Raw genomic sequence first — 27,985 nt, forward strand, 5'->3', positions numbered from 1 at the left:
AACTTAATAAGAATTATGGAAAGAAAAGGGGAGTATTACTGTATGATATTTCATTTATCCACATCAGCCAGATACTATGTTGGTCCAATTAACAGCTCAAGTGCAACGCCCTGATAGCGTTGCAGTGTTATTATTCTGTATTTTAATCAGAAACTAAACTTGGATAATGAATAAAAACACAGCAGTCTGATGCTGATTTGGACAAATTTGAATGTTAAGCTGGAAAAACCCATTAGGTTGCAGCTAGAGTCAAATCCAGCCTGCTGTTACGACCTCATGCACTGTACACTTACAGTAAATGCAGAATTTGTATTTGTTCATCTCAAAACGGGCTCTCAGATGACTTTGAAATGGCTTTTTATTGGTCGTATTGTTTCCTCTGTGTCTTCAGAACCTCAGGGATTGAGTTTTCTTTTCTTTTTTCTTGGTGGATTTAATGGAGTTGCAAATCTGAGTGGTTGCCCCATTTGTACTGAAACAGTTTGTTAGTTGTTCCCGCATTTTCCTCTGATACAAAAATCAACAAAACCCTTTGTATTAGAATTGGTGCCCGCAGGCATGTTCTCTGTCTAAACGCAGTTTGTTGGATGTTGAAATCAGTATGAGTGGAAGTTTTATACAAAGCCTGCTGAGTGATTTATTGGACCTGTACTGTGAAGTAAAAGTCTGATTAGCAAAACCTTTGTCAGCATTACGTGTCCTCTCTTGCTGCACTCTCTGCCTGTCTTCCTGATTGCCACGATCACCAGTGATAAATAGACACTCCGTTCCTAATCACTGCCATCTCAGTACTATTACTGGGCCCACTCATTTCAGGGCTGGCAAGACGGCTCGGCCTGGCCGCCCTGCCAGAGGCGTCAATGCTTTGTCTCATGAAATGTCACCAGTGTGCTGACTTCAGGAGCGGAGCCAGCACCTTGGTGATACAACACCCCTGCTCTTATTACCGCATTCATTGAGTTACATAATACATGACAAGGACACTGTACGTTAAAGGGATAGTTTGAGAATCTGCCAAGGTTACATGTGAAGATTGTCCTATGTCTGTATTGTAAATGTAACGCTGCAGTCAGTGAGCTTGGGTAATAAAATCTGTCTACAACCACCTCCAGAGTTGACAAATTAACACATTTCAGCTTCTGTGTTCATAAATACTGAAGTGTGAAAGTAACGGTCTTTTCCCTTTATAAAACTATTCCTTTAAAGGTTCAGTGTGTAATAATTGCAGGATTTTTTGGCAAAATCTGAATATACTACCCATGAATATATTTGTTGAAGTGTATAATCGCTAAAATGAAAATTAATTTGGTTTTCGTAGTCTTTTAATTCTTCTTTTATATATACATTTAGCAAGGGTCTTGCTTTAGAGAGTGGCGCCATCTTGCGTCGCCATGTTTGTACGGCAGCCTGAACGGGAAATCTAGCCAGCCAGAGAGTATGTTCCGCGTGCATAAATACATAAACGAAGAAGAAGGCGGAAGGAAAGAGGAAGGAGTAGGAAACAGCAGACATGTCGTATAATGGTTTAGATCTTCACTTCATCGCTCCATGCTCCTGAAATACTCCCAGTCGTCCCAGTTGTGGTAAACAGGTTTTTTTTTCCCTAGGAGGCTACTGACACTTTGCAGCGTTCACTCACTCGCTCGCACTCACCCCTCCCGTCGGCAAAGTAGAATCTGAACGCTAGATATCACGGATTTACCCCCATATTACACACTGGACCTTCTAAAGAAAACAGTGTGTCCAAAATTTGTTTGCTGCTGAGAAGTGAAGAAATATTCAAACTAGCATTTTGCAGTTAGCATCTAAAAATTTGCGTTAAATTTGATAACACAAAATAGGACTAAGCATAATAAAATGTAAAGGCAAAGATATATATGGAGATAAATGATACCATGGAACAGATGCCAGTGACTTCTCATCTCTATGCTGTTCCTCAGAGTGGAGCTAATTGCTCTCTCTGGCACCCAATTACAGTTTCCTTATCATACACACTTGAGGTGGCAATTTCCTTCTCAATGGGTCTCCAAGTCAATGAGTACCAGTCTGCCTCAACCTTCAGCTAGCATAAGAGGCAATAATTATGGTGACACATCGAGACGCATGCAGCGTTACCTCTTATTTCGTATTTAATTTAGAAAAAGAAGTAGATGAAGTACTTGTAAATGTTGGCAAACAGAAGCCGCAACGTATCACAGTTCTTCTCCTTGGAAGGGTTTGTATAGCAGCAAGACAATATTAGATATTGCTCCAGAGCTTTTCAGGTATGTAGGTGTCTCGTTTCTGTTTTTGCCTGGGTTAAGGTTGGACTGGATATTTATGTTTTTGCTATGTAGCTGAGAGCTGAAACCGTTTTTGTTGAAAATAGCAGCTCTTAAATTATAAAAAACTAAACAAAACACACACACAGAGCAGTTTAAAGCTCTCTTTAAGCTCACACAGAAACTACACAGTTTAGCAGAATTCTTAAGTTAGTAGGGCTGCAGAAGAATTTGTGAATGAATGTGAGATTCCAGCCACAAACAGCTAGTTGCGTTAATTTTATAGGTGAATGTCTTCTTTTTTACTCCCCTCTTAAACATGAGCAAAACTCAGTACTTGGTGTTTTCACAGTTCAATTGCGAAGGTCAAAGTCACCAACCAATATCTGAGAATTAACAGTAATCAGGTACAAAATAATATCTGACTATATCTGATACAGAATCAGATTGGCTCTAATATTGTAAACAGATGAGTCGACATTTCATAGTAAAGCACAGTGGGTTGAACAAAATTCAACTTGAATCTGTGAACCGACTCTCTTCTAATCGATATTTCCTTGCAGCAGTGAGAGACTCTCAGACAAAAGAGGAAACAAAACACTGGGGGGAACATGATTACAAGGCTTAAACTTTGTGGCCTGACTTTTTGAGGTCGTCCTGATTGTAGTCATTGAATTCTTTGGAGAGGGAATCTCCATTTCAACGGGCCTGCAGAGAGACAGAGAGGAGGGGGAATCATGGGAGCCTGGTTCTTACAGAGGTTGTCTCATAAAGCAGGATATTCACTAAGTCCTGCTCCCACAGTGGTTCAATGGGCCTATCAACCATCAGGCAGCTTGCGTTTGAATACAAATTCAAATCCCAAAGTGAAATTCATCTGTCAGTCAGCTCATCTACCATTTGCAGAAGAATTAAAAAACCTAATAGCGTTTTTTAGGTCCATCCAGATGTTATAAAGTGGATGATCTGAGTTGTTCAGAATGGTCTCTCTTCAGTGCACATCTCTCCACCACATCCTCCAGTGAGTCCATCAGGGAAACATGACTGAAGTCAAGTGCCTTGGGATGTTTAGTCTGTATCCTAGCAACAACTTCATGGAGACCATCACATGGAACTTCAGCAGTTGCCGTTGGTGGGATGCACACAAGTATTGTTATGATAACATGAAATACTGTAGATACTTTCTGAGTCTTCACCAATATCTCCAGCTCAGCACTCTTGTTGGCCAGAGACTTGACATTTCCCATGATGACCGATGTACATTACATCTCCACTTCCAAGCCTTTACCTTTGCACCAGCATAGCAAGCACAAAAACACCTCAGACAACATCTCAGCGGGAACAGGAATGTGTCTCTGAAGCTCCTCTCCTGAACCAACGCCTCTCCCCACAGGAGTATCCATCAAATATGACAAAAACATAGCAGAAATAAAGCAAAGGTTGGGTAAACACTCAGATCTACCAGACTTTGCTGAACAAAACCAAAGTAATGTGTGAAATGAGTGAGTACACATTTTAATTATAGGAATTTATGGCTGAAGGCTTCCCACTTGACTATATTGTATTTTGGGGTGGCGATCTGGCAGTGAGGATGCTGCTAATGCACTTATACTGACTCTTTGATGTTGGCAATTGATGCTGATTTAAACTTGCACTACTTTATTGGCTTGATATCGTTCCTGTGTTAAACTGTCAGGTTTATGAATGCACTGCAATTTCCTTTAGAGGGATAATAGGGTTAATCAATGAGTCAATCAGTAGAGGTTTTGTAGTTCTGTCACATCACCTACTGGCAAGCACATTTGCTGTTGTCATGGGGATTGACTGGAAAGCAGCCTTTGTGTTCCAGCACCAACAAAATAGGACGTGGCAACAACTATCGAGTGTGAGATGCCTGAGTGAGTTTGTATTTGTAGTAAATGTTTAGAGGGAATTTTGGCTGCTCTCACTCAATTAAAATCTGGAGATATTCTGTTTTGTTTTGTTTTTTCTCTGAATCCAAAACATGTATTACTTCTACTAAGTGTTCTCTAAGTTCACAGGTTAGCCAACTTATCTGTGCCATAGATGCCATTAATGTACTGTAAAGTCCAGAAAGGGCAAAAGATTCAGAACAGCTTCAGCTTCAGCCATACAGCAGACTACTTAAGTATGGCGTCTGAATAAGTGACCTAATGCAACTATGGAATCTATGCAACAAACATTCATTGCATACTGTGATCAGTTTAGGTCACATCCTCCATGAGACTTTAACAGCTTGACATGAAATATTTATCTACACATCTGGGCTGCGGCATACCCAAGAGCCTTCAAAGGACAATTAATGTACCAGCCAGCCCAGTTGTTGAATAATTCCCACTCAAAAAAAGCATTGATGAAGTAAGAAAAACAACATATGATGAGTACAATCCATAATCATCACTGTGCTGCTTCACCACTGACTCAGACCTTGGCTGAATATGACTTCTGACAATTTGATCTCTTTCCCTCTTGGCTCAACAGAACGGTGAAGCATCGCTCTTTGAGGTGAACATCCGTTACGTCGGCGGGTTGCTGTCGGCGTATTACCTGACAGGAGAGGAGGTAAGATTAATAGATGTCTGTTATCCCCACTTGGTGAGATCTGCTGCTTCCTTTATCCCCAACCACCCCTGCAGATTGAATGATGTAGAGGCCGCCTCTTGAGTGTGACTGCATTTGTGTACATCACTGAGTTGTGTCAGTGCTTTTTCAGACTTTTTTTATACAAACAAAATAACAGTGGCTACCTAAACAGTGTACACACACACAGACACACACACACACACACACACACACACACACACACACACACACACACACACACACACACACACAAACCCCATTGTCTTTGGAGTTTTACTGATTTTGATGGGAAAATGTTTGATTTTTAAAAGTAGCGGATTATCCAAAGGTTTACTGACCGTAAAAAAGGCCCTGTTGTGACAACCGAATCAGCTGTCTTCTAAGTAGTAAAAACACAACTTGTTGAGTTACAGAGTTTGGGCAGTTCATTACTTGACTATTTGCAGGCTGTCTTGCCAGCTGTCTTACTGGGAGTGTAGTTCATGGTCTGTTTGCATCCAGTCGACACACCGGTCCTGGATGTGTTGCTTGTTGTCACAGAGGCTGGAGGAGTGGAGAGGTGGTTAGCTATTACCCACAGAGGAGAAATTCACCTCCTGCTAACTATAAGGATGTCTTATTTACATTCTGTGTGTTTCTCAGCTTAATTTGCTGACATTCGTCACAGGCAGAGTTAATTTAGAGTTGGAGGTGCTGTGTGAACCCTTGAGCTTCTTTTTAATTCTCTGTGCAGTCACAGCGGCTGTGGCCATGGATGGTCAGTAAAAAAATGTAAATACTTAGCTCTAACTTTATATTACTTGTGTTGCACAGAGGTTAGATAATCAGACTGACAAGTGAGAATAATATGGTTAAATTTGGAAGGCAATGAATGAGAATGATTTTTTTGCTCTGCTTGAAGAGCTACCACAGCTGTGTCCTTGAGGAAGCCACATCTCCAAGTGTTGCGGGCTGCGGTTACGATGGACAGCATCCAGGTGTGAAGCTGTGAAACTTTATGAGTGTGAAGCACGGCCTTGCCAGAAGTGTGGAGGCTCTGTAAACCTTGGCAGGACAAATAAAGGCTTCAAAAAAAAAAAAAAATGCCTGTGACAACCACACAGCACAAAATGGTTGAGTTCATTATCACTGTGTTGTGAAGTCACTGGAGGTCAGCATGTCAGCGTAATGAGCATCTGCCTGCAGCAGCCTCCTGGAGCATGCACACAACATCCTGGGCAGCCGGTAGCCTCTCAGTGGACGAGAGCTGAAGTCCGTACAGGAGCAGAATTAATGGATAGTATCCAGTGACATATGAACACTCAAGTTGGTTTAATGGACATTGATTTGCAGGCCAAGCGAGTTGAAGGGAGAGCAGCATAAAAATTGTCCACCATGAGTGAAATATGAGCACGTCACTGAAGCACAATATGCAGTTATCCATTATTCCACATTTGCGTGCCGATAATGCGATGCAGAAAATGTTCTTCTATTTTATTCACTGGTCCATGGAAATCTCTGTATCTGCCTTTTGATAATGACATTATCTAATATGGGAGTGTGGATGTGAGCGTGCAAAGAAGGAAGTGTTTCATCCATGCTCTCAACTAGCCACGCCAAGTAAATCTGTAAAGGCACCTTACTACTTTGTTTCTTCATCGTTTGATTTCACTCTTGTTGACCTCAGTCGGTGTGATCAGTGTCGACATCCGTCTCTGCTCCAAGTTTTGTTCAGACACCAGCCGCTCGTCTCCCACGCCCTCTTTTCCTTCATTTTGGACTTTCCTACCTCTTCCACCACACCATCATTCACCTAAGATGGAGCATGCCATCTCAGTTTCCTGACGCACGTATCGATACCCTTTACATTGGAGCACTCCTCCATCACATGGCTCACTCGTGTGCTTTCTGTGAAGGGTCCCTGAGAGTGAGATTTATAACCACCGGACCCCCCCCCCACCCACCCACCCACCATCCCTCCCCTCGATTTCCCCCATTAGGCCTGTGTTGCTCCGAGTCCCCTGTTCCATCTGAATGATGAAACCAACAGTTTGAAGGTCTGTTGCTGCTGCAGAGACTTAAATCACCAGAGATACACTGTGAGTGACTATTACGAGATTGTGGATCCAGTTTGACCAGAGGACATTGGGCAGCTGGTGCCGCTGTAAATGATTGCCGGGGAGCGGATGATGATTATGGCTCCTTGCGGGATGCAGTTTGAAGGAGAAGTGCTTGGAGCAGAACAGGAGCCGCACCTGGCCATTAATAATCTCCTGTTGTTTTGACCGTGCCTGCATGTGTGTACTGCATGTACGTGTGTGCCGTTTGTATGTGTGCGTAGTGTTTTCTTGGGGCCCCAGAAGGATAATGGCTCGATTTTATGGAAGCTGTCCCCAGGTTAAACGGCTTGTTCAAACGGGTCTGCTCGCTGCCAACCCCTGCCCCTTTTGCCACGCTTTCATCATTCACCATCACACACACACACACACACTCAGCCGGGCCGCGTAGCTCTGACAAAGGGAGATACGACTGTAGATGTTAGTCTGGTTTTCTTGCAGTAAGCCTCTGTTCAGCTTGTTTTGTGTAACTCAAGGCTGCACAATTACTGTTATTACCAATTTCCCTTTCTTATTAATTTTTAGATTATTTAGTGTATAAATCTGAATCAAAATGTTAGAGCCCGAGGTGACAGTTTGCTTCAGCTGAGTATTTTGTTGTCAGTTGCAGCTGCTCCTGAAGTTTATCTGACACCGCTACAGCCATCATTTTGTCAGATTTGTCAGTTAAATTTACAGCATCAGTTTCTACTCACCAAAATTGCTAATGTAGCGACATTATTACTATTATTACTGTAGGACTCTTTTTATGTACTGTAATTAGTGTTGTGTTGAATGATTGATAATTGGTTTACAAATCAAAATAACTTTCATCAAATAGATAAACCTAAATGTTTCCCTGTTAATACATCCTCAGCTTCATGTGAGTTTCAGGGCGACATGTTGGATCAGTTTGCATGTAGTTCAGTGTTTGCCTGAGAACATACATGTGCATCACCACATGGGACTTTGCAGGAACTTGTACATATGCAGTGTGCCCCCTTCTTCACCCCCATATACGAACATGCAAGTTTGCATGTTACCTCAACGTCTGTTTCTCCACTGCCTGCATACCTACAGTACATGCTGCACTGTGTGTGTATGCAGCATGTTTCATCTGTCAGTGTCCATTTATATGCATATAAACGTGTGTGGTGTTAAGACCTTGTTGTCTCATCGCCTTGCCTTCGCAGAAGAACAGAGAACAGTGAGGGGAAAAAGGAGTGGGGGGGTGAATGAATTCAATCAGCCTTGTGTGAAAATTGCCCGTGGGCTGAGCCGAAGCAGCAGGGATGCAGGGAGGCAGCAGCCAGCTGAAGGAGAAAAAAGACGTGTGTTCATATGCTCATCAGCAAGAGGAAAGAGGAGATGAGGGGGGGGTAGAGATGGGAAGAGAGAGGAAGTGTTTTCATATGCTGATCAGCAAACATGAGAGAGTACAGGAGAAGGTGATGTAGAGTGGCATGGTGAGTGGAGGGAAGGAGAGAGTATAAAAGATGGAAAGAAATAAAGGAAGATGTCATGAGTAGTATATCTTGGGGTGAAGGAGGAGCCGTGTGTCCCTAAACTAATTTATTCTCTTTAATACTGCAGTATATAATCCAGCATTCACTCATAGTATATGATCTCTAATAAAACTGTAGTTTCCAGTAGATTTCCATTTGATTTCAACTGTAAAAAAGGTAAATGACACAGCGTAAAGGTTCATTGACCTTTGCCAATAAAAAAAAAAAAAGAAAAAAAAAGTGGATGAACTGTAATTCATGTGTTTGTTTATAGTTTTGTTCTGGCAAAGAAATACCCAAAGTTTAAACATTACAGTTATGAATTCTGCTGGGGGTTTCCTCCTCACCGAAACTTTAAAGAAGTTTTTGCTGCTTATTTAGTCAGCAACTTCAGGGATGTGAGACAGCGGAGGCTCAGCTGTAGTTGGACAGGACAGGTGGCTGAATCCCCAGCTTATATGAGTTGAGGTGGACAACCTTGTGCAAATCAAATCAAATTATGAAGCACATTTCATGCACAAGGCTAACTCAGTGTGCTTTGCAACATGTAATTACAAAACAATGCAAGTACTGAAGATGAGACAGTGCAATCATAGTGCAATCACACAAGCAGTACACACTTCAATATACGCAAATGCTGTGCAAGACACTACACCCTGATTTAGTCCTTATGTGTAGACCAGCGACTTCGCTGCCACTTGTGTCTCATTGTGACTGTGACTGGCATTTTTTTCTCATAATAAAATCAGTCCATTTTATAAGAGTGGAACATAGGACTGAAAATACTGCTGACAAATTGTCCGAATTAATAGCAAACTTTGCCCACAGCTGATAACAGGTCTTTTTATAGCGGCAGAGCTCCAGGTACCGACTGCTGCTTCTTTGGCCAGTGCCAATCCATCAGCCAGGTACAATTTTGAATATAGTTTTCTCCACATCTCAAGGGCTTTCCAAGTGCAGTTCTCCTGTTGTTTAGAGGAGTAGAATCCCACAGCAGACCAGATGATGATAGACAGCTGTCGGCCCCTTTGTTTATGATAGTCGAGTGGGTACATATGCTCATGGTTTATTTATAGAGATAAACAGCTTAAGACAGACCTCTAGAGGTATACAGGATATGGAGCCAAAGTTGCACTTGAATAAAAATAAACCTTATTTCTAATGTGCTGATGGAAAGTGTGCATCCGTGTTGAATTATCATCTGAGCTTTTCATTAATTTTCTATTTTACATATTTTTGTGGTCACAACAACGTGACCATAGCAAATGAAGTGGAAATGGAGAAATGTGTTGTTAAAAAAGTCCAGTTTTTCTGGGGAAGGGCCCCTAAACCCTGCATGTAATTGGCCCTCTCCCATGTGTGACGGACTATTTCTGCCCATGAAAGATGCAGAGACGCAGAGAAGAAGAAAGAAAGACTGGCGAGCAGGAGGTAAATAGGCAAAGAGGGAGAGCAAGCAAGACATAGAAAGGAGAAGAGAGAGAAATAGAAAGGCAGAGAGGAAGGCTGGGGAAAATGATAGTGATGGGGCGAAAGAGAGAATAAAGAGAGAGGAATAAACAGCAAAACGCCAGAGAGAGAGGAGGGGGGGGGTTCATATTTTTGTGCTGTAGGCAGGTGAGGATTAGGAGTTAGACATTACAATCACTGGTAGCAGCCACATTATGAACCTCATTTTATTCTGCAAAATCCTGTCAAGCCAACAAATAAAGGTCAAAGCTTTCCTTCTAAAAATAAGCTTTCTGCAAGACTAGGCACAGCTACTGATATCAAGGCATATGTTTTCCCTGAACTGAAATGCAGCATGTTGTTCTCCATGGGAAGCAATAAACACATTTTCTTATCTTGTTAGCTGGTTATTTCCATTCTGGGTCAATCACACCATCACATCCATGCGTTTCACTCCGCTGGTGGTCCTCAACCCACTTCTTTAACATGTCTCACTGACCTGTTTATGAATAGGGTGTGAAAAGGCCCATGCCGCTCACCACAGATCAACATTAAGACTCTGCTAAAGCTCATGAACTTTAATATTTGTTTATGGCCTGTAGGTCTTTGCAAATCTGGTGGCAATGGTGCAAGTTTAGATGTTTCTTTGAGAGAACGTGGTGTTTGAGGGGAGTAATGTTTGCACCAGTCCATGTTGTTTTCCTTCTAATTTGGGTGACCCACTTCTGTCTCCAAATATGTTTTTTTGGGGTCATAACACAGGAGAGCAAACACACACACACACACACAGAGACAATATAAATATCACACACTGTGTGTGGCTTGAATTGCTGTACATTGTAAACGTCTCTCAGAGATGACAGTTTATTTATTTTTTCTCTATTTAGATGTTTTCTCTCTGTCACAGCATCATTAAGTCACATCATCCAGTGCCGAGGGAAGCTCAGTTGTCACTTCAGCTTGCTGTGTGTGTGTGTGCGCCATGTGTGAACGGAGGAGCAGAGTTTACTCCCAGAATGAATGATTTGACCTTTAGTCGCCTGCTCGAGTAGATCATGCAGAGCAAATTGATTCATATTCATAACACGGCTAATGTCGACCAGTATGTCTTAAAACTCAATCACAGCCTGATACGCGGGAAGAATATGAAAATGATCCGTCTCTGTACATGTGCCAGCGTGTCTTGTCTTTCTCTCTGTCTGTGTCTCTCACTCTTGCAGCGCCTCCAGAAAATTTTCCAACTCCCCTGACATTTTCATGAGGTGATGCAGCTGCATTTTAAAATGGGTTATACAGAGATGTTTTTATTATTTTTTTGTTGGTATTCATATGTTTATATTGTGATAAATGAAGCCTGCTGTAAACATTTCTGAAAATGTGATTAATTGATAGAGTGAAATTATACAACGACTCAGCCCTTTGGCTGTGTTTCCTTTATGCTGGAGCTGCTGTGTGCTGCCTGGTGACAAGGCTTTTCTTTTTTTTTTCTTCTTTGGCACACCCAGATGATTTCTCGCCCGTGACTGTATGAAATTTTGTGACTTGTGGAAAATTGTAAGCCATGCTACGATGAAGTGGAAGGAGTGACGCAGCAGAGATTTCAGTGCTGCTCTGATGTCAGTGATAACACACGAGGAAAAATTAGATTTTGTGTGTGTGGCTGTGCCGCCTGCTGCTGTGGCACGACCATGTGCTCTCCCTCCCAGATTAAACACACAGTGTGTGCAATGCGCATGAACGCATGTTTTCCAAGAGCTCACAAACTGTTTGTTGGGGATATGTTGGCAAACTTGACTTACAGTAGAGACGGGTGCCTTGTTATACACACATACTGTGATGGGAGTTATAGTCAGCAAACTTATAACTATCACCATGTTCAAAGGTGTATACCTACTACTTCCTCTGAGCCCACCTCCTAAGACTTGTCTTTATGCAGCTATTTACAGCAGCAAATACATATTGAATATCCTAATCCAGGCTGCAGTCGCATTTTCCATCACAGTATTGGAAAAACAAATTGGTTTCATGTTCTGCATTATTTCTGGGAGACATGCTCGTTCTTCCGTGGATGGTAAAGACTGACAGATGGATGCCATCTACTCTTCCTCCAGTATAAAAAGTGACATCTGTGGCTTGTTTGTATTTGAGTCTACACATGAAGTCACTGAACTGTTTGTTTGTTTTTTACATTAAACATTTCGCTTAGTGCCAGAACGACATCAGACATCAGACATCGTCTTTAAGCTAATGTAATTTGTGGTGCTCAATGGTGATTCTGCACCTCCCACTCAGGGACATCAAAGTGCTGCGACACAAAGCGCCATGCTCTTTAAAGGAACACAGAAAAAACAAACAAGCAATTTGCTTAGTCATGGTTAATGCCGAGGCCCGCCACACCTTCTGGTCATGTTCCCTCCTAATTTGACCTCATTTCCAAACACGCTGCAGTTGCACCATTCGCCCCTGGCCACAGTATTACCCAAATGTCAGCTGTCAGGCCATATGCACCTGCACCACGCAGCAGCCACTGTGTGCTTTGAACTTTGTGGCACTGATTCATAAACATAATGTGATCTGAATTAGTTTTTTTTCAAAGGAACCTGGGCGCAATTACATCTTTTTTTTAATTTTTAATCTGTGTCTATCTGATTGGTAGTTTAGTTAGATTGGCCTGTGAATATTCTCATTCATCCAGGGACCAGTCCCAGCCTGGTCAGAGCATGAACTGATGAAGCCTCTTGGATGAGAGGTGAAACGTCTTCTAAGACAAATAACCAAGTCCAGTTGCATTCAATTTAAATTTCCGTAGTTAGATTGGTTTTCTCTATTGCTCAAAACCAGTTCAGCATCAGTGCTGTATGGGTCTAATTGTGGATAACTTTCCCTTTGTTTGAGCTGTCTGCTACTTTTCATTCCTCTCCCATCACACACTGCAGCAGCTGGTAATAGAGAAATTATATCGCCCACCCTGCTGCTCATCCTTGTGGAAAGGGTTACACTGTAGTGGAGATAAATTTATACCAGGTGAGTTTTTTTAACAGTACAATCAGTTACTGCATATGTGGGAGCCAGATGAATAAATCTGAGTCTCTGTGGTCCAGTGAGTGGTGATATTCATCAGAGTGCATGGATCACTTTTCAGTTGTCCTCTAGGGAGAGACAGGGACACCCCACCCCCCATCACACTGGCTGCCTCTTACATAAGCTGTGCTGAGAGGCAAAGAAAAATGGGAAAATGACGTCTAGGTGAAATGGGAGATACTGTATATGGTTTGTCAGTGCAGGTGGGGGAGACTGTAAATGGGGGTGATTTATTGTGCGGATGATGCAGAGTATGTCTTTGGTGAGAGGACTGGTGGTTCCTGTGATTTCAGAGAATATATGAGATACCTGATTTAATGTAAGACAAAGTATCTCTGTTCAATGTCAGGCTGCATCTGAAATATACAACAGTTTAATGTTGGTAATGATTGCGAATGTTATGTTTATAGCCATGCAAGCAGCATTACTTGAGGAAATGTCCACACCACTCTATCCATCAATAAATTGATATGGAATTTGATGAAGCCATTGAAATGCCACACAGGACAAATTATAACATCGTCTGCTGTTGTTTTTTCTCCAGAAGCAACATTTAGGTGCTCAACCAGCGGCATCCCACCTACTGGACTTTGTGTTTAATGTTAACATGCACAACTAAGACGTTGGACATAGAAAACGTCCTACACCTCCTTATGATGTTTTATGTTTTATTTGTTCGGATCCCCATTAGCTGCGCTCTAGAGCACCGCTAGTCTTAATGATGAGTCTATAACTATTGTCTATTATCTCTGTGGTCTATCAGGTGTTTCAGTTATGATGTCATACCTAGACTTAGTGCAACAATTAGTCAATGAATCAATTGACTTGACAGAAAGTTTATTAGCAGCTATACTGAATCACTATTTTATGTAAAACGAGCACTTGGTTTCATCACGTCACTTCAAACAATGCAGTAGATATTTTGTCACTATCTTCTGGCATCAAATAGACAAAAGGATATTCATTATTCGAGAAGAGTATTGGCAGATTATTGAAAATAGCCTAGACGTACCGGTAATTTCAGTTTGTGATGTATCTGAGCTTTATCTCAGCATCCATTTATCCAGAGCTGACTAGTCAGGCTATATTTCTGGCATTACAAAAGCTTTAACACTGAAGGTGGGTAAAATAAATTAGTACAGTACTGTAAGTGTGAATGAGCCTGAACACACACACACCTGCGTGCCTGAGCCATTATGTGTGTGTTCTGCTGCCTGTGTGTGAGCAGTGCACCTGCCTGTGCATTTTATCTGTTTGTCTCCTTTTGCTGAAGCGCTGAAACGCGCTCTTGGAAGAAATTTCATTTCCACAGATCAAAGTGAATCATCATAATCGCACAGTAACCTGCCGCGCTCCATAGTCCCTGCCGCAGGCTTAGCCGTGAAAGGAAAGCTCCCTATCCCAAACCTCCATTCTGCTCTGTGTACAAACACCTAATCCCATTTGTGCAGAGTTAAAATAACTGTGCTCTGCTCCACTCTTACATCTTTTAGTTTTATTATGGAATTAAGAGGCGCCGGATAAGAACAACATCTCATAACCAGCAGCTCACACATCTTGCATTATAGCTTCTTCAAATGTTAAAAGCACCAGAGCATCCAGCTTATTTAATATTTGTTTGGGTCTTGTACAGTTGGCTAATAATAACTCACTCTCTGAATAAATCTGTCACTCAGCAATAAGCTAGCAGCCCTTTTTTAATTTAATTTTTGTTTTTGTTTTTTTGCCAGAACTGCAGCCAAGCCAAGCTTCCAAGGATACGTCTGTGTGAATGATTTTACAATTAAAAAATTGAAAATTCAGTTTTTACATTCCAAGAAAGATCCTTTTCTTCTGTGTCTATGATTGCCCTTCATGGGTCCCCACCTTCTCTCAATCAGCCCATTAGTTTTCTTCTTGGATAAACCTTTCAATTAGTCTTTCTTAGCAGTACATAACATTTTTACTGAAGTAATTGGACTTGGCCTGAGAAAGAGCTTTGGCACCAGCCCAAATGAGCCCAAGCCTCAATAGAAGTTCTGTTGAGACACTGATGGTTTTTTTTCGTCTTTCACAAGTCATTCCAGTCAGAAAGGACACGACTCAGGCCAAACAAATCAAATCCAGGGGATCGTTAGGCTCTTCTTAATGATGTCAGCCTTGTAGCATCCAGGCCTTTTCATTCAGACTTTGCATAGCTCACAGCCCCAGGGCCTTATTTACAGGCTTCAGTGCACCTCTCTGTCCTTCAGCAATTAAAGGAAAGTGAAAAAGAGGCCGTTCCTACATTTGAGAATGAACTGAAGATATATTTTTTGAAACCCAAGTTTCATGAATCCTTTTAGTTTGTCAGTGAACAGGAATAAATGTCAAGTTCTACTGCATTCCACCTAAGGCTTTCAGATGCAAAGAAGAAAAAAATAATGATTTGATTATGTAAAAGAATGTATTACTGTATGGCCTCAGTAACATTACATTAAGGATCAACAAGGTGGCTTTAACAGATCAAGTATGGATCCTGGTGGTTTTGGCTGCCTTCATGGAAACTGTGTGTCTGTGTGTGGTGGGAATGGACAGAGTGAAAGACTAACGAACACAGATCATGTATATTTAAAAAAGAAAAGTAAAAAGAAACTGAAGCTTAAAAATAGTAGATGTGGAGGCTCTGCATCTGAATGTGTTGAACATGACACTGTTATTTCCTTTTGTTTGTATATAAAAGTGTTTTATATATATATGTTTGTATATAAAAGTGTTTTATATATATATATATATATATACATACATACATACATAAGAATTCAGTGGGAGTAGATGAGTTGTGAAGCAGCTGCCAATAATACAGAGTTAGGATGTGAAAAATAGTAACAGACAAACTGAGAGTGTTTTGAAAGTTGCAGAGGTCTTGCTTATTGTTTTGTCAAAGCTGAAAGGAAACAGAGATCCATGGGCATTTGAACCGATAGTGTTTTGTTTTGCAAACTTTAAACACACCATATCTCAGACTGCCTGGAGGGTATTTTTAATTCAGACAGTGTTGGCTATCACCATTTTTTATTCAAAGCCAGACCCCATGGTATTGGTTTGGGTGGCGGCGGCCTCTCTCAACATTAGCTAGAGAGATAAACACGTGTGCCAGTGTGAGCTCATGTGTTTCTGTTTGCATGTATTGTTTGTGTACAAAACAATAACCCCTCACCAAATAAGAACACTGTCGCACACTGGATATGATGCATCATGCATAAGCGGCGTCGACACAGTGTGACAAAGAGAAGCATGAACAGGGGACGGGACGGTCGCAGCCTCGGAGCAAACAAGCCGGAGCAGAGCGGCAAAGATTGTTGACAGTTAAGCTGATTCAAAGTGGATTTTGGGTCAAGAGGAAAACTTGAGACAGTAATATTACCACAGAGGCAGAATGACAACAATATGAAAAATAGTCCAATTTGGCCGAGAAGAATAAGTCTGTCTTATTGAATTCCATTTTCACTGATTAATGTTTCTGTTCAGTCCCTGGCACAGTGAAACAGAACAAACTGCCACAGCTTTTCAATTCCAAATGTAATTGAGTGTGTGTTTTTCATGAAGCTGCAGTGGCCATTAATTAGGCACATAAAAAGCAGCAAATTAATTGTGGGACAGGTTAGAAAGCCTGCTTGCTGTAATCAATTAGATGATAAATAATGAATGAAATCTCCCCATTTGTGGCCTGGGGAAATTCAATTATTTATCATCCTCACTTCTCCCCTGGAGGAAGCTGCACGTCTGTGTAACAGCTCAGGTAAATTATTGGCTTAACATCTTCACCACAGACGGCTATAGCTTTGAGTGTGCAGCAGCAAAGCCTCCAGCCACAATGCACATAATAGGACGTATACGAGTCCATGCAGACGCCCACAAATGCAGGCATTAAAACACACATTATCTTGATCCCAGGCGGAGGTGGTTAATCGATCTGTTTGTTCATATTTACTGTAACACAATTAGCTAATGGACCAGGCCTCTTTGTAGTCATGCAAGCTGAGATTTGGAAGCGCTCCCCTTGGAGCTGATGATTGGGGAGGATGAACAGCCGTCAGGGCCGGGCTGGCAGGTCCTTACACTTCCTCACCGAACAAATAGCTCCTTCCCAGCTTCAGCGTAGTGCTGCAGCACGTGTCCTTTTGCGTGCTGTGTGGGTAATGGAGCTCAGTCTTGCTGCTGCTGCTGCTGCTGCTGCTGCTGCTGCTGCTGCTGCTGCTGCTGCTGCTGCAGCCGAGATGTCCTTCAGCTGTCAAAAGGATGCATCCGGACAGCGGTTCCTGAGAGATGCAATGATGATATACTGTCTAGTGTAAAAGAAAATGATATTGAGTTTGCAGCAAAGTTGCAGCCACGACTTGCAACATTAAGTTAGGCTTTGTTTGAGCTCTATCTTCACCCCCTTCTTTTCTTTAAATCTTATTTCTGTGTCTTTTCTCTCTTCAGCTTTATCTTGTTTATCTTGGTTGTAACATTACTCCATGTCCCTGCCAGCTCAATGCGTGCCCCCGCCCCCCCCCCTCCGCCCAACTCTGTTTTGTATTCTCCAGGAAAGGTGCAACTCACACACAGTGAGATTGCTCTGGGATACAGGAGTCGGCTCACAAACTCCACCCGAGGTAGTTACGCTTCACTGTGCGTCTGAGGAAAGAGGGGACGTAAACAAAGTGTCCCCTCCGGCCCGTGGGAGAGTCTGTGTTCACAGCACGCCTCCGGCTCGGCGCGTTCATACATCTTAGTGCTCGGGTGACAGAGTTCTTTCTCTATCTCTCACTCTTTCTTTAGCCTGTGTGGGTAATTTAAGACCACATACAGTAGACCACCAATCAAAACGCTGCTGTGTCTGATGAACCGAGACGGACAAATGTGTGCCCACTTTCAGACTTGCTCCCCAACGATCTTTACAATGGCCACGTTTATATCTCCTGAATCTGAGTTGATGGTCCCTCGTGGCCACACAAAGCAGAACCGTTTGCACAGAAACTGTCCAGGGCTTTTTCAAAGAAAGCGTCTATCTGTAGACTGACGATAAATTATAATCCTGTTTCCTGTATGAAAATGAAATATTTTTCCTTCCCAACTTTTTTTTTTATCTGCTAATATGAATCGCTTAGTTATTTTTTCCATCTTTCATCTCAGTTATCTGTTACGATGCTGCAGTCCGTCGGGATGAAGGGATGAGATTAAAGAATAGACTTTTCTTCTGCGATTTTCCCATGATTGATTGCTCTCAGGCGCTCGGCAGTTGGAATAATAATTCCTGCTGCGAATTCATCCGCTTGATTCGATTCTCTGCACGAAATGCTTTTAATACTCACAATCCCATGGAGCAATTTGTGTCTTGTGTGTGCAGAGAGGCCGAGTATGGCCATCGGTTGACTGATGTCTCGCTGCTGCTGCTGCTGCTGCTGCTGCTGCTGCTGTCGTCATGCAGTTTGTGTCATGATCAGCCTGTGTGACTGTGATCTACAGTCTGCATCAGCACTGCAGGTGGTCTGATTGAAGTCAGACAACACATTTAGTTATGGCAAGCATGGATCACACTTTGATGGCAGCAAAAACAAGTGCTCAAAAAATGAATCCTTGGTATTTTACATCTGTGCCTTGCAACAGTCATGTTGGGAGTTTTGAAAGAAGTTCACCTCCTAGTCACAACCCAAGGTTTGCCTGCTTAGTCATGCAGGAAAATCAAAGCTGTGCTACCATGCTGCTTTGTAACTCCAGGTACACATAGTTGTGGTGTTGCACATGTTGCACATACAGCAAACAAGTTTCAACACCTGAGTGCTGTGTTGAAATCAGGATTCAGCTTCCAGAAGCCATGTAGGTTGTAGTGTTGTAATACTGTACAGGAGGTAAAGCTGAATCAATCCATCAGTCAGTTGGTCGAAAGATAGAATTTTGATCAGATCAATAGATCAATGTCTTTTTTTTTCTTTTTTTTTTCCAAAAATAGCAAACATTTTTTTGTTCCGGCTTTTGAATGGGATGTGCAACTTTTCATTTATGTTTCAGACCGATTATTGGAAAAAATTTGTGATGGACTGAGTGATAACAAAATAAATTGTAGGTGATTCAACACTAAAGATTAAGGGCTGAGGAGGACAGAGGACTGAGAGTGAGGATAAAGAAGGCTGGTATCATAAATTGGTCATGAATAGGGTCACCACTCACAATTATTTTGATTGATGATTAATCTGCTGATTGTTTTCTTGATTTAACCCTTTGGTCTGTGAAATACCTGAGAATAATAATAAATACCTTATATAATCTCCAAGGTCACACCTTAATTTGTCTCTTTCAGGTGAAAAAAGCAGTGGATTAACTTTCTATGGATCAATATTTAAGGCATTTCTGTTATGAGTCCATTCAAAAGAAGTCTGTAACTGTGTCTGTTTAAGTACGAGGAGTCTCTTACATTGTGATACACATAAAGAGACAACTCGGCTAACTGCCTCAGACACAATCTCAACCAAAATCAAACACTGCAGCTCCTACTGAGTTGTTATTTACAGAGGGGCCATCACAATAAATTACATTACATTTACGAGTGTCACTTTTATCATTTCCATCCATTCGTTATACAGATCTTATATTTCTTGTTTTGAGTTTCATGAAATACTTTGTGTTAGTGTCTCTGCACTGCTGTGAAACCCGCTTGATGCACTAATACAAACATTTATCATACTCAGCCCACAGACATCTACAGTATTTAGTGAGTTCTCATGCGTAAATTGCTTGTTTAATATTTATACAACCCTCATTTGTCCCTTTCTTGTTTTCCTATTGAGTGTCTCTGTTTGCTATTCAGCTGTATAATACGGATCATTAAAATGATCCTTTACTCATAGTAGCTTCCCAGTTTTACCCATTCTTTCAGCCTAGGCACTATGAGCCTCGTCCATGAACCTTTTAAAGGGGAGCTATGCAAGTCCAGTCGCTTTTCCGCTTTTTTGGTAACCCTCCGCCCGGCCATGTGCATTTGTTTACAACGAAGCCGGCGAAAAATCAATACAGTGCATGGAGCGGTGGATAACGTTATATAACATATACGATGAAAGACGTGTGTATTTATGTAGTCTTAACTGTCATACACAAAAGATTGCCAGTTACAGAGCGCGTTTGTGTCGCGGTGCGCAGAGACGAGAGCTGCGACCGAGTAACTACACTGATGTAGCAAGGTTGGTTTTCAGCCATGAGACGCCAGGTGGAAGGCAGAGAGCCTCCATTCTCACTCGTAACAAGTCACAAGTCATTAACCATCACAACTATCACAATTACTCCAGAGCTTTTTAATTAAAGTAAAAATGTAGCATAGCCACGGGAGAAATCCTGCTTGGTTCCTCTTTAAAAGGAGTTTTTCAGGAAAGTGAAAGTGCCAGACACTTACTGTCCCTGCTTAGACTTTTTAAAGGCAGTCTTGGAAGCCTTACTTCTATTAGGAAAAGTGCTGCCGTGTGTGTGTGTATGTGTGTGTGTGTGTGTGTGTGTGTGTGGTGTGTGTGTGTGTGTGTGTGTGTGTGGTGTGTGTGTGTGTGTGTGTGTGTGGTGTGTGTGTGTGTGGTGTGTGTGTGTGTGTGTGTGTGTGTGTGTGTGTGTGTGTATGTGTGTGTGTGTGTGTGTGACATTCATATCAGACTACATTCTGCTTCCTCATGTCCGTGGTAATGTACAGGTGAAGATGAACGCTGACTTTACAAAAAGGATTTGTATTCACTCTCCCTGGTGGCTCTGGGTTAGTGAACCCATCACTCTGAGTTGGTTAGAAATAGGATTATTGCGCATTCTGACAGTCGGGGGGTGAAGAAGTGTTTGATACATTGGTTAATATGCATGCAGGCTTAAGCCCACAGTTCTGGGCCTGTTCCCAAGTGGAGAGGTGTGTAGATCAGGTATTAACTCTCTGCTGAAAGCCCAGAACTGGTCCTTTCTGGAAAGTAGGACGGCTGTCATCTTTGTAGGAAGGTATTTTATCACCAGGTGACAGTAGCCAGGTGGCAGATGTCACATTCAGAGGGTGCAAGTGGTACGGTACGAGTGAATAAAACCTCAATGTGTGAAGGTTCAGATTTAGGTGTGTCGATGCACACAGACATACAGTATCTATCTATATATAAACTAAGTACACAGGCACAAATACACAAAGCATTAACACACATGCCATAAGACCCCATAAAAAAACACTCTACATGTGGAAAGACACAAGGAAGTGTAAAATCAATTATTTGTATCCCATCTGTGTTTCGAAGTTCCTCTAGGGCGCTGTACATGCTCGCACTCTCTCCCTCTATTTATCTCTCTACCTTTCTGCCTTCCTCTTTCTAAGGTAAAGAGAAGCATCTCCACATGTGTACAAACTGAGACCTCACTTCTTTTGTTGCTGCATACAGTACAGTATGTGTAGTGTTTACAACAAGGCAAACCGAAGGCAGAGCTTTACAGGCTGAGTTTGATGTTCATTCTTACGGAGATTAAGCACCTGTCATGTGCACTTCTTCATCTCATCAGCCCTTTTTCTTTTACGGATTGTCTCTGTAGGATTTCAGCTAGAAGCTGGAAAATCTTGGCTGTTCACTTATTTCTTCTCCCTTAGGTGTTTGCCGTTAGTGATTAAGGACGCAGGAAGCTATATAGTACCTACTTTACAAATGAAGTCTTAACACGTTTTCAGACAGAACGCATGATGAATTTTAGATGTGGCACAATTTTACACAAAGCGAATGAACAGAGGCAAACGGGAGAGGACACAAATTTATTCTATACTGCCCAAAATTTGAAGGGAAGACATGTCTGAGCCAGTTGATGGTGTTTCAAAAACACAGAGACAAGGAGAGAAAGGAGAGATATTACAAAGACCACAACACAGTCCCACTGCACACACATCTGTGACAGTTGTTTCACTAGATGTTTGAAGGAAATAAACAAAGACAGCACAAAGAATCCAGCAGTCACATCTTTACAAATAATGCAACACAGAAATGGCCTTTGCATTATTTCTTGATGCAACTTTACAAAGGTTGGTCGCTGGAAAGTTTTAAATGTGAAGCAGCAGCAGGAAGTGCTTTCATTAACAGAAATGAAACCAAAGGGTTCATTATTGGTCCAAGAGAAGATAAGAAATGCATTTGCTTCCTATTTAATATCTGAACAGCCTCTAATTCATGCAACTAAATGACAATCATTTCATTTATAAAGATCTACTAATCTGGATCAATGAAGTTGATCATCATATCTTAAAAGTAACCAACTCTTATCTGTTGTTTCCTCTCCTCCGCCTCGGTGTGAATCCAGTGGACAGATTGAGCATGGCTTTGGTTTTCGAGCTGGTGTGGTCTGATTAACAGAGGAAAATGGTCCTATGTATCAGTCCATTAGCTGCAGACAGAGGGGCCGCTGATTCTGGCCATTCTGCCATTACGTGCCGTCATAAGATACTCCCATTTCCCCCATTTTCTGCCTCTTCTCCAAATGGCATTATTGTGGACATGCAGCTGGTCAGGCTGGCAGAAGGTAGGGCAATTTCCTGTCTCTCTCTCTCCCAAACTAGATATATATAATCATGCACATATAGGACTGCAGCTAATGATTATTTCATTAGGCTTTATTTTTTATTCATTTTGAGGAAATAATTGATATGTTAAAATTCCTGTCATGGATTCAACAAAAATCCAAAAGAAATAATTATTTTTGCTAAATTAGTAATTATACTCAGCCTGTACAATCTAAGTGTCTTAATTTACCATTATCTTAAGTTGTTTTAATTGTTTTGTTTTTTAAAGCAACACTATGTAGAATTCGTGGTACTGGTACTCCTACTACTACCTTTGTCTTTCCCAGAGAAGCACAGTAGCCTACGTGAATTTGTTGCCCGTACCAACACCAGTGCCGTCTGTACCGGTGCCATTGCCATTAACCATCGCCATTGCCAGTAGGTCCGTGCCGAGCAAAGCTCCAGAGCTTGAGGGAGGCTGGCTGGCCGTGCGGCCCAGCACAGGGCGCTGTGGGTGAGAGGAGCAGGGAGACCGGGCTTGAGCTCGGTCTCTGGAGCTCACCATGGTGTTCCTACCCTCGCAGGGGAGTTACATATTGCAGTTTCAGCTGATGCGACCCCGCTCAGGCTACAGCGGCGGCACCATTCATCCTATTAACCGTGTTTCTACCACTTCAATGAGTTTAGAAACATTATTTTAGGGTTGAAAAACTACATAGTGTTGCTTTAAAGGAAAAATAGGAAAGATTCTGTCGTTCCAGTTTATCAGTTGTTAGATTTTGCTCCTCCTCTTATGTGATAATGAACTTTTTGTGTTTTGATTAGTGTTGAGTCAAGTGTTGGTCGAACAAAACTATCTGATATGATCATCTTGAAAGTGCAGTGGGTATTTGTCACTATGTTCTTGCATTTAATGATCCAAATAATTCATCAAGAGAAGAACCAGCAGAATGACAAGACGATAAAAATAACTCTTAATTGGGGCAATTAGCTAATGACTCATCTTCCATTAAAATTCACAACAGTCCCGAAGTGTCTGCACATATCATATCCATCAGTTTTCATTTCATTCACGGACTGGTTCAAGTGGCAGAAGCACAAAACAAAGATTTTCTCTCTCTCTGTCTGAGACGAACAGCACACGCAGACGTGTCGTGAGATCTGAGAAGGTGAAGAGCAGTGTCAGTGAACTTTCTGTGGGCCGAGCGAGAGAATAATTGACCTACATACATATTTAACTTGTTTGCTCAGACACAAAGTTTGTAAATCTACTTTCACCTTTCCATCACTCATCCACCCTCTTTCTCAAACACACACGTACACACTCCTCTGTGATGAATGCTCCGGCGCTTGCTGTCATGAGCCTGCAACTCGAGATGGCAGGTGTCAGTCAAATGTTCCCATTAAGATGGAAATGATGAATTCACTAAGCTGGAAGGAGCGTTTGACAGGACAGGAGCTGGGTCAGGCTCGGTCAGTAATCGGCCCACGTTGTTCCACAGCAAACACCCGATTCATCTTTGAGCATGAGATATGGTTCACCGCAGTCAGACGAATACATAACATTTATGCGCTCTGTCTGCTTTGGAGCCATAATTGGGCGATTTGTTTCTGCAGCTGTAGTAAAAAATAATTGAGTGTGGTCATTGTGTCGGTCTGGATTTTCATAATTAGTGCAGCAAAAAAGGATTTCTGCCAACAATTATCATAATGGTCACTGCTAATCCCACAAGTACTCGTCTTAGAAATTTACATTATCTGATGATGAAAATGATGAAAAATGGAGTGAAAGTGAGTTCGCTGTTGAACCCTTTTCCTCCTCGCTGCACACACAGCTTATGTTCCACCTGTATCCATGGCAACCTGAAAGCAGAGCATTACACAAGATGAAGGGAAATGGAAGCGCGGAGACGGGGCATTTTTGTTTTGATGTATTCACATCGCATGAAAGAGGATGGCAGCCATTGAATGTGTCTACCCATGATGCCCCGGGACACCTCATCTGCCGGCGGCCACTTCACTTGCCCTTCTCCCTCCTGCAATGTGACGTTTTTCAAACAAGCGCCAGACATCCCAAACAAGACTACATCCGCCTCAACTCTCTACCTTCATGCAAGATCAGACTCTTTGAGCTCTTTCATGATGTTTTTTGTTTGTTTTTTTTATCTCCCTCTCATATGAAACTTGCCGCTTCTTTAAAAGAAGATGTGCATGACCCAAGTTCAGTGTAGACAGATAAAATTGGATGCAGTCAGCAGCGTCTCACTGTGAAGTGGAGAAAAGTGGTTTAGAACAACTCCACAGCAGCGCAGAGTTGGATCTGGTATCAGTGCAATTGTACAGTATATCAAACCTTAACCATATTTTTGTCAGTTTTTGCAAGCAAGGGGCATAATTGTCTGTAGTAACCATGACAATAAAGCTCCCCCAGTCTGTTTTACTTCACTCAACCAAGTCCATGTGATTTAACCAAACCTTAACCATCACGCTGTCACATTATAAAACTGACCCATTCTCCAACAGTGACATTTAAGCACAGGGAAATTACAGTATGTCTGCATGTCTCTTAATGTGACATTCTGGAGTAAATGGAGAAAACGAAGGATTTAAATATATTGGATGTATTGTTTTTTTGGCGCTGGCATTTGAGTAATCTTTGCATGTTTTGCTCTTGTAAAATACTAGTTTTAGGTTTAAGAGGAATAAAAATCAAATCCTCCAGCCTGTGCTCCTACAGATTCTCCTTACAACAATCTTCACAGTTGATTAAGTTAGTTGCTGTATAAGATGAGGCGAAAAACAGTATATGTCCCAGTCAGTGTCAGTCTATAGCAGCTTTGAGCAGACCAGCTCAATAGAAAAGCAAACAGATGCAAGCAGAAGAATATCATCAGCTCACGTCATCTGTTGACAATGCTGTGATGGTTTTAAAGCAAATCACTTCTGTGCACTGAAGGCAATTTAAAGGACTGAAAGAAGACATTATGACGTAAGCTTCAGCAGTGAAGTCAACATCATCATCAAATATGGATGTTTTTTCAAAGTTACCTTGAGATACATACTGTAGGTTTTTAGCAACTGTGCTATGCTATCCAGAGAGAAAGAAAATAGCCTTTCAGTGTCAAAGTCTGCACATACAGTAAGTGTGTGTGTCTGCGCAAAGTGAAGGTTAAATATCCATGTGAAGTAACAGTGAGTGAAACTCATTTGTGAGCAGAGTGGTACAGTGAAGTATCCATCACTTCACAGAAAAAAGTACTTGAGCCAAAGAATCCTGAAAACTGTCTTTCATAATAAATTCATGAATTTCAGTTTATGGAGGCCTCAGGACTAAATACTGTTTTTAAAATGAGTACAGCAGTGTGGGGGATTCTGTGGATCCTTAAAGTGTGAGTTTTTTTTTTCCTCAAAATGAGTAAAAAAAAAAAAAATAGACTCCCCACTGCCCATATAGGAAACTGCTGGCCCATGAGAGCTGATGTGGAAAGCATGTTCAGACATGCTCAAAATTAAAAGTGAAATGAATCAGCATCACCTCCAACGTGATCATTTTATTAAGCTATAATTACATCCCAGGGAGCAGCAGGGAAACATCATCGCTTCATCGTTTCTCCCAGCTCCACCTGCTTCCTCCACATCATTGCCTCAAAGTGAATCCAGCGCACGTCAATTCTCCGCGGCCAATTCCACCACTGTTTCTGCTCCCCTTGAGCTCATTTGCCACCAATTCCTCTTCCACCATTCAAACTGTTTCTGGAAGCTGAGATTGGGCCAATTCCAGCGAGCACGACATTTCATTACAGCCAAGAATTGAACACATGGTGACCCCGACTCAGCTCCCGGCTTCCATATCAGGTCAAGGCTTCCTTTCTCTTCTTTTTAGTCCTACTTCTTTTTTTTCGCCCAACTATTAAAGAGCTGTGGATGCACAATCACAGCTCTCATAATGATATCAATCAGAGCCAATCAGACTGCTCCCTTTGAAGTGGCATGCTAATTTTGGCCTTAATGAACCTCATCTTAGTATGATTTGTCACCAACCCTGTGATTGCATTGATCAAGTTAACCTGCATAGTAACTCAGCAGGGGTGACATGTCTTGATTTGCCTGTCAGGCGTTCACGGGGAGAAAATGTCTTCATAGCTTCAAAGTGGAGAAACTGGCTGAAACCAGCAAAGGCTAGCAGCGACTGGGCAGCGAGCCAGTGTAGTGGGACTGGAAAGTGCTTTCTTTTCTTGCCAAACAGTGTTTTGGCAACGTTCTTATCCTCACTCTGCCCACGGAGCACGGACATCAAGTCTGGCATTCGCTCAAGGTATTGAACCAAGGCGGGAAATGGCTCTTATCTTTGTCCAATCCCTGAACTTTTGACCCCTCCCGTCACTTCTTCTCAGGTGAGAAAACATTATGTGAGCTGACAGCAGTGATGTCACATACATTATTTACATAAAAGCTGCAGTGCCATAGAGACATGTATTAATATATTATACTATGGGATTTTAATCACATGTGCATCTATGAGATATTGGTAGTAGGGTAGTGAAGGTACTGTTGTTATATTTTATAAGATGACCGAATGTTTTACAATACAAATACTATCACAGCTGTTAGTAAATGTTGAATGTTAAGGGTTAGTTTTCTTTTTTGTTGGAGTGGTAGTTTGATCAGTTAACTTAATCTCAGTTTTCAACAGCAGCTTATGGTCTTAATCAGTGGATGGAGCTCACTTACCCTGGAATTTGAGAATCACTCTGCTGATTAAGTGGAGCACAACGGAAAGCTCCATTAAAAGAAGAGGGACTTAAATTAAGATTGTTTTCTTTTGCTTTCCCAAATGAACTATCATCATCTAGAAAGACAAAAATAAGCAGATTGAAGAACTGAAATAAAGGATAGTCTCAAGAAATCTCAACCGTTTGAAGACAGGTAATCACTGGTAAATTCTACACAATAAAAAAAATATTAAGAACAAATAAAAACCTTGATAATAATTTAAATATCCATGTAAGGACAAAAGTAATAGATGGTTTTACTTACTTTTTCACTATGTAGAATACAGTTTGTAAAAAAAAATGTGGTGTAACTGGCAGGTAGAGAAGCACAGTCTCCCTTGAATTACCCAAATGTATCAAACAATACAGAATATAGTAAAAGTCCTGGCACCTTAAAGTTCACCTCTGGTTTCAGTTATTGTTTGCTACACAAACAGCTGCCCAACTCCATTTTTAAAAAGCTCAAGTATTTCTCAGGGGATTAGTAAATATATCCTTATCCTGCAGTGAGACATTTAAAGTTGAATAGAAGAAAAATAATGATAATGAAAAATATGTGGGTGGTACAATATGTGTGAAATAAACAAAACAGTGTGTGAGTCTGTAATATTCAAGAAAGTGTGAGATAACAATAGTGGAAAACTAAGCAGATGAAGAAAAGAGAGAAAGCTTTCTTTATAAGATTAAGCTGTAATAGTGAAGCTGAGCACTCAGGTACGGTTGCTGCCAGACATTCTGGCCACTTTAA

At 41.6% G+C, this 27,985-nt stretch overlaps 1 protein-coding gene across 2 annotated transcripts in view; it reads left to right on the forward strand.

The window, feature by feature from the left end:
* Positions 1-27,985, forward strand: part of LOC146972313 (mannosyl-oligosaccharide 1,2-alpha-mannosidase IA) — a 187,957-nt gene that overhangs the window by 122,811 nt on the left and 37,161 nt on the right. For both annotated transcript variants that reach the window (XM_085802367.1, XM_085802366.1), the window contains exon 4: positions 4,764-4,844. In XM_085802367.1, the coding sequence (XP_085658493.1) occupies positions 4,764-4,844 (81 nt within the window). The remainder of the gene's footprint in view (positions 1-4,763; positions 4,845-27,985) is intronic.

The sequence above is a fragment of the Trachurus japonicus genome, chromosome 16 (assembly GCF_045865225.1).
Source record: "Trachurus japonicus isolate A0001 chromosome 16, Traja_1.0".
Taxonomy (NCBI): Eukaryota; Metazoa; Chordata; class Actinopteri; order Carangiformes; family Carangidae; genus Trachurus; species Trachurus japonicus.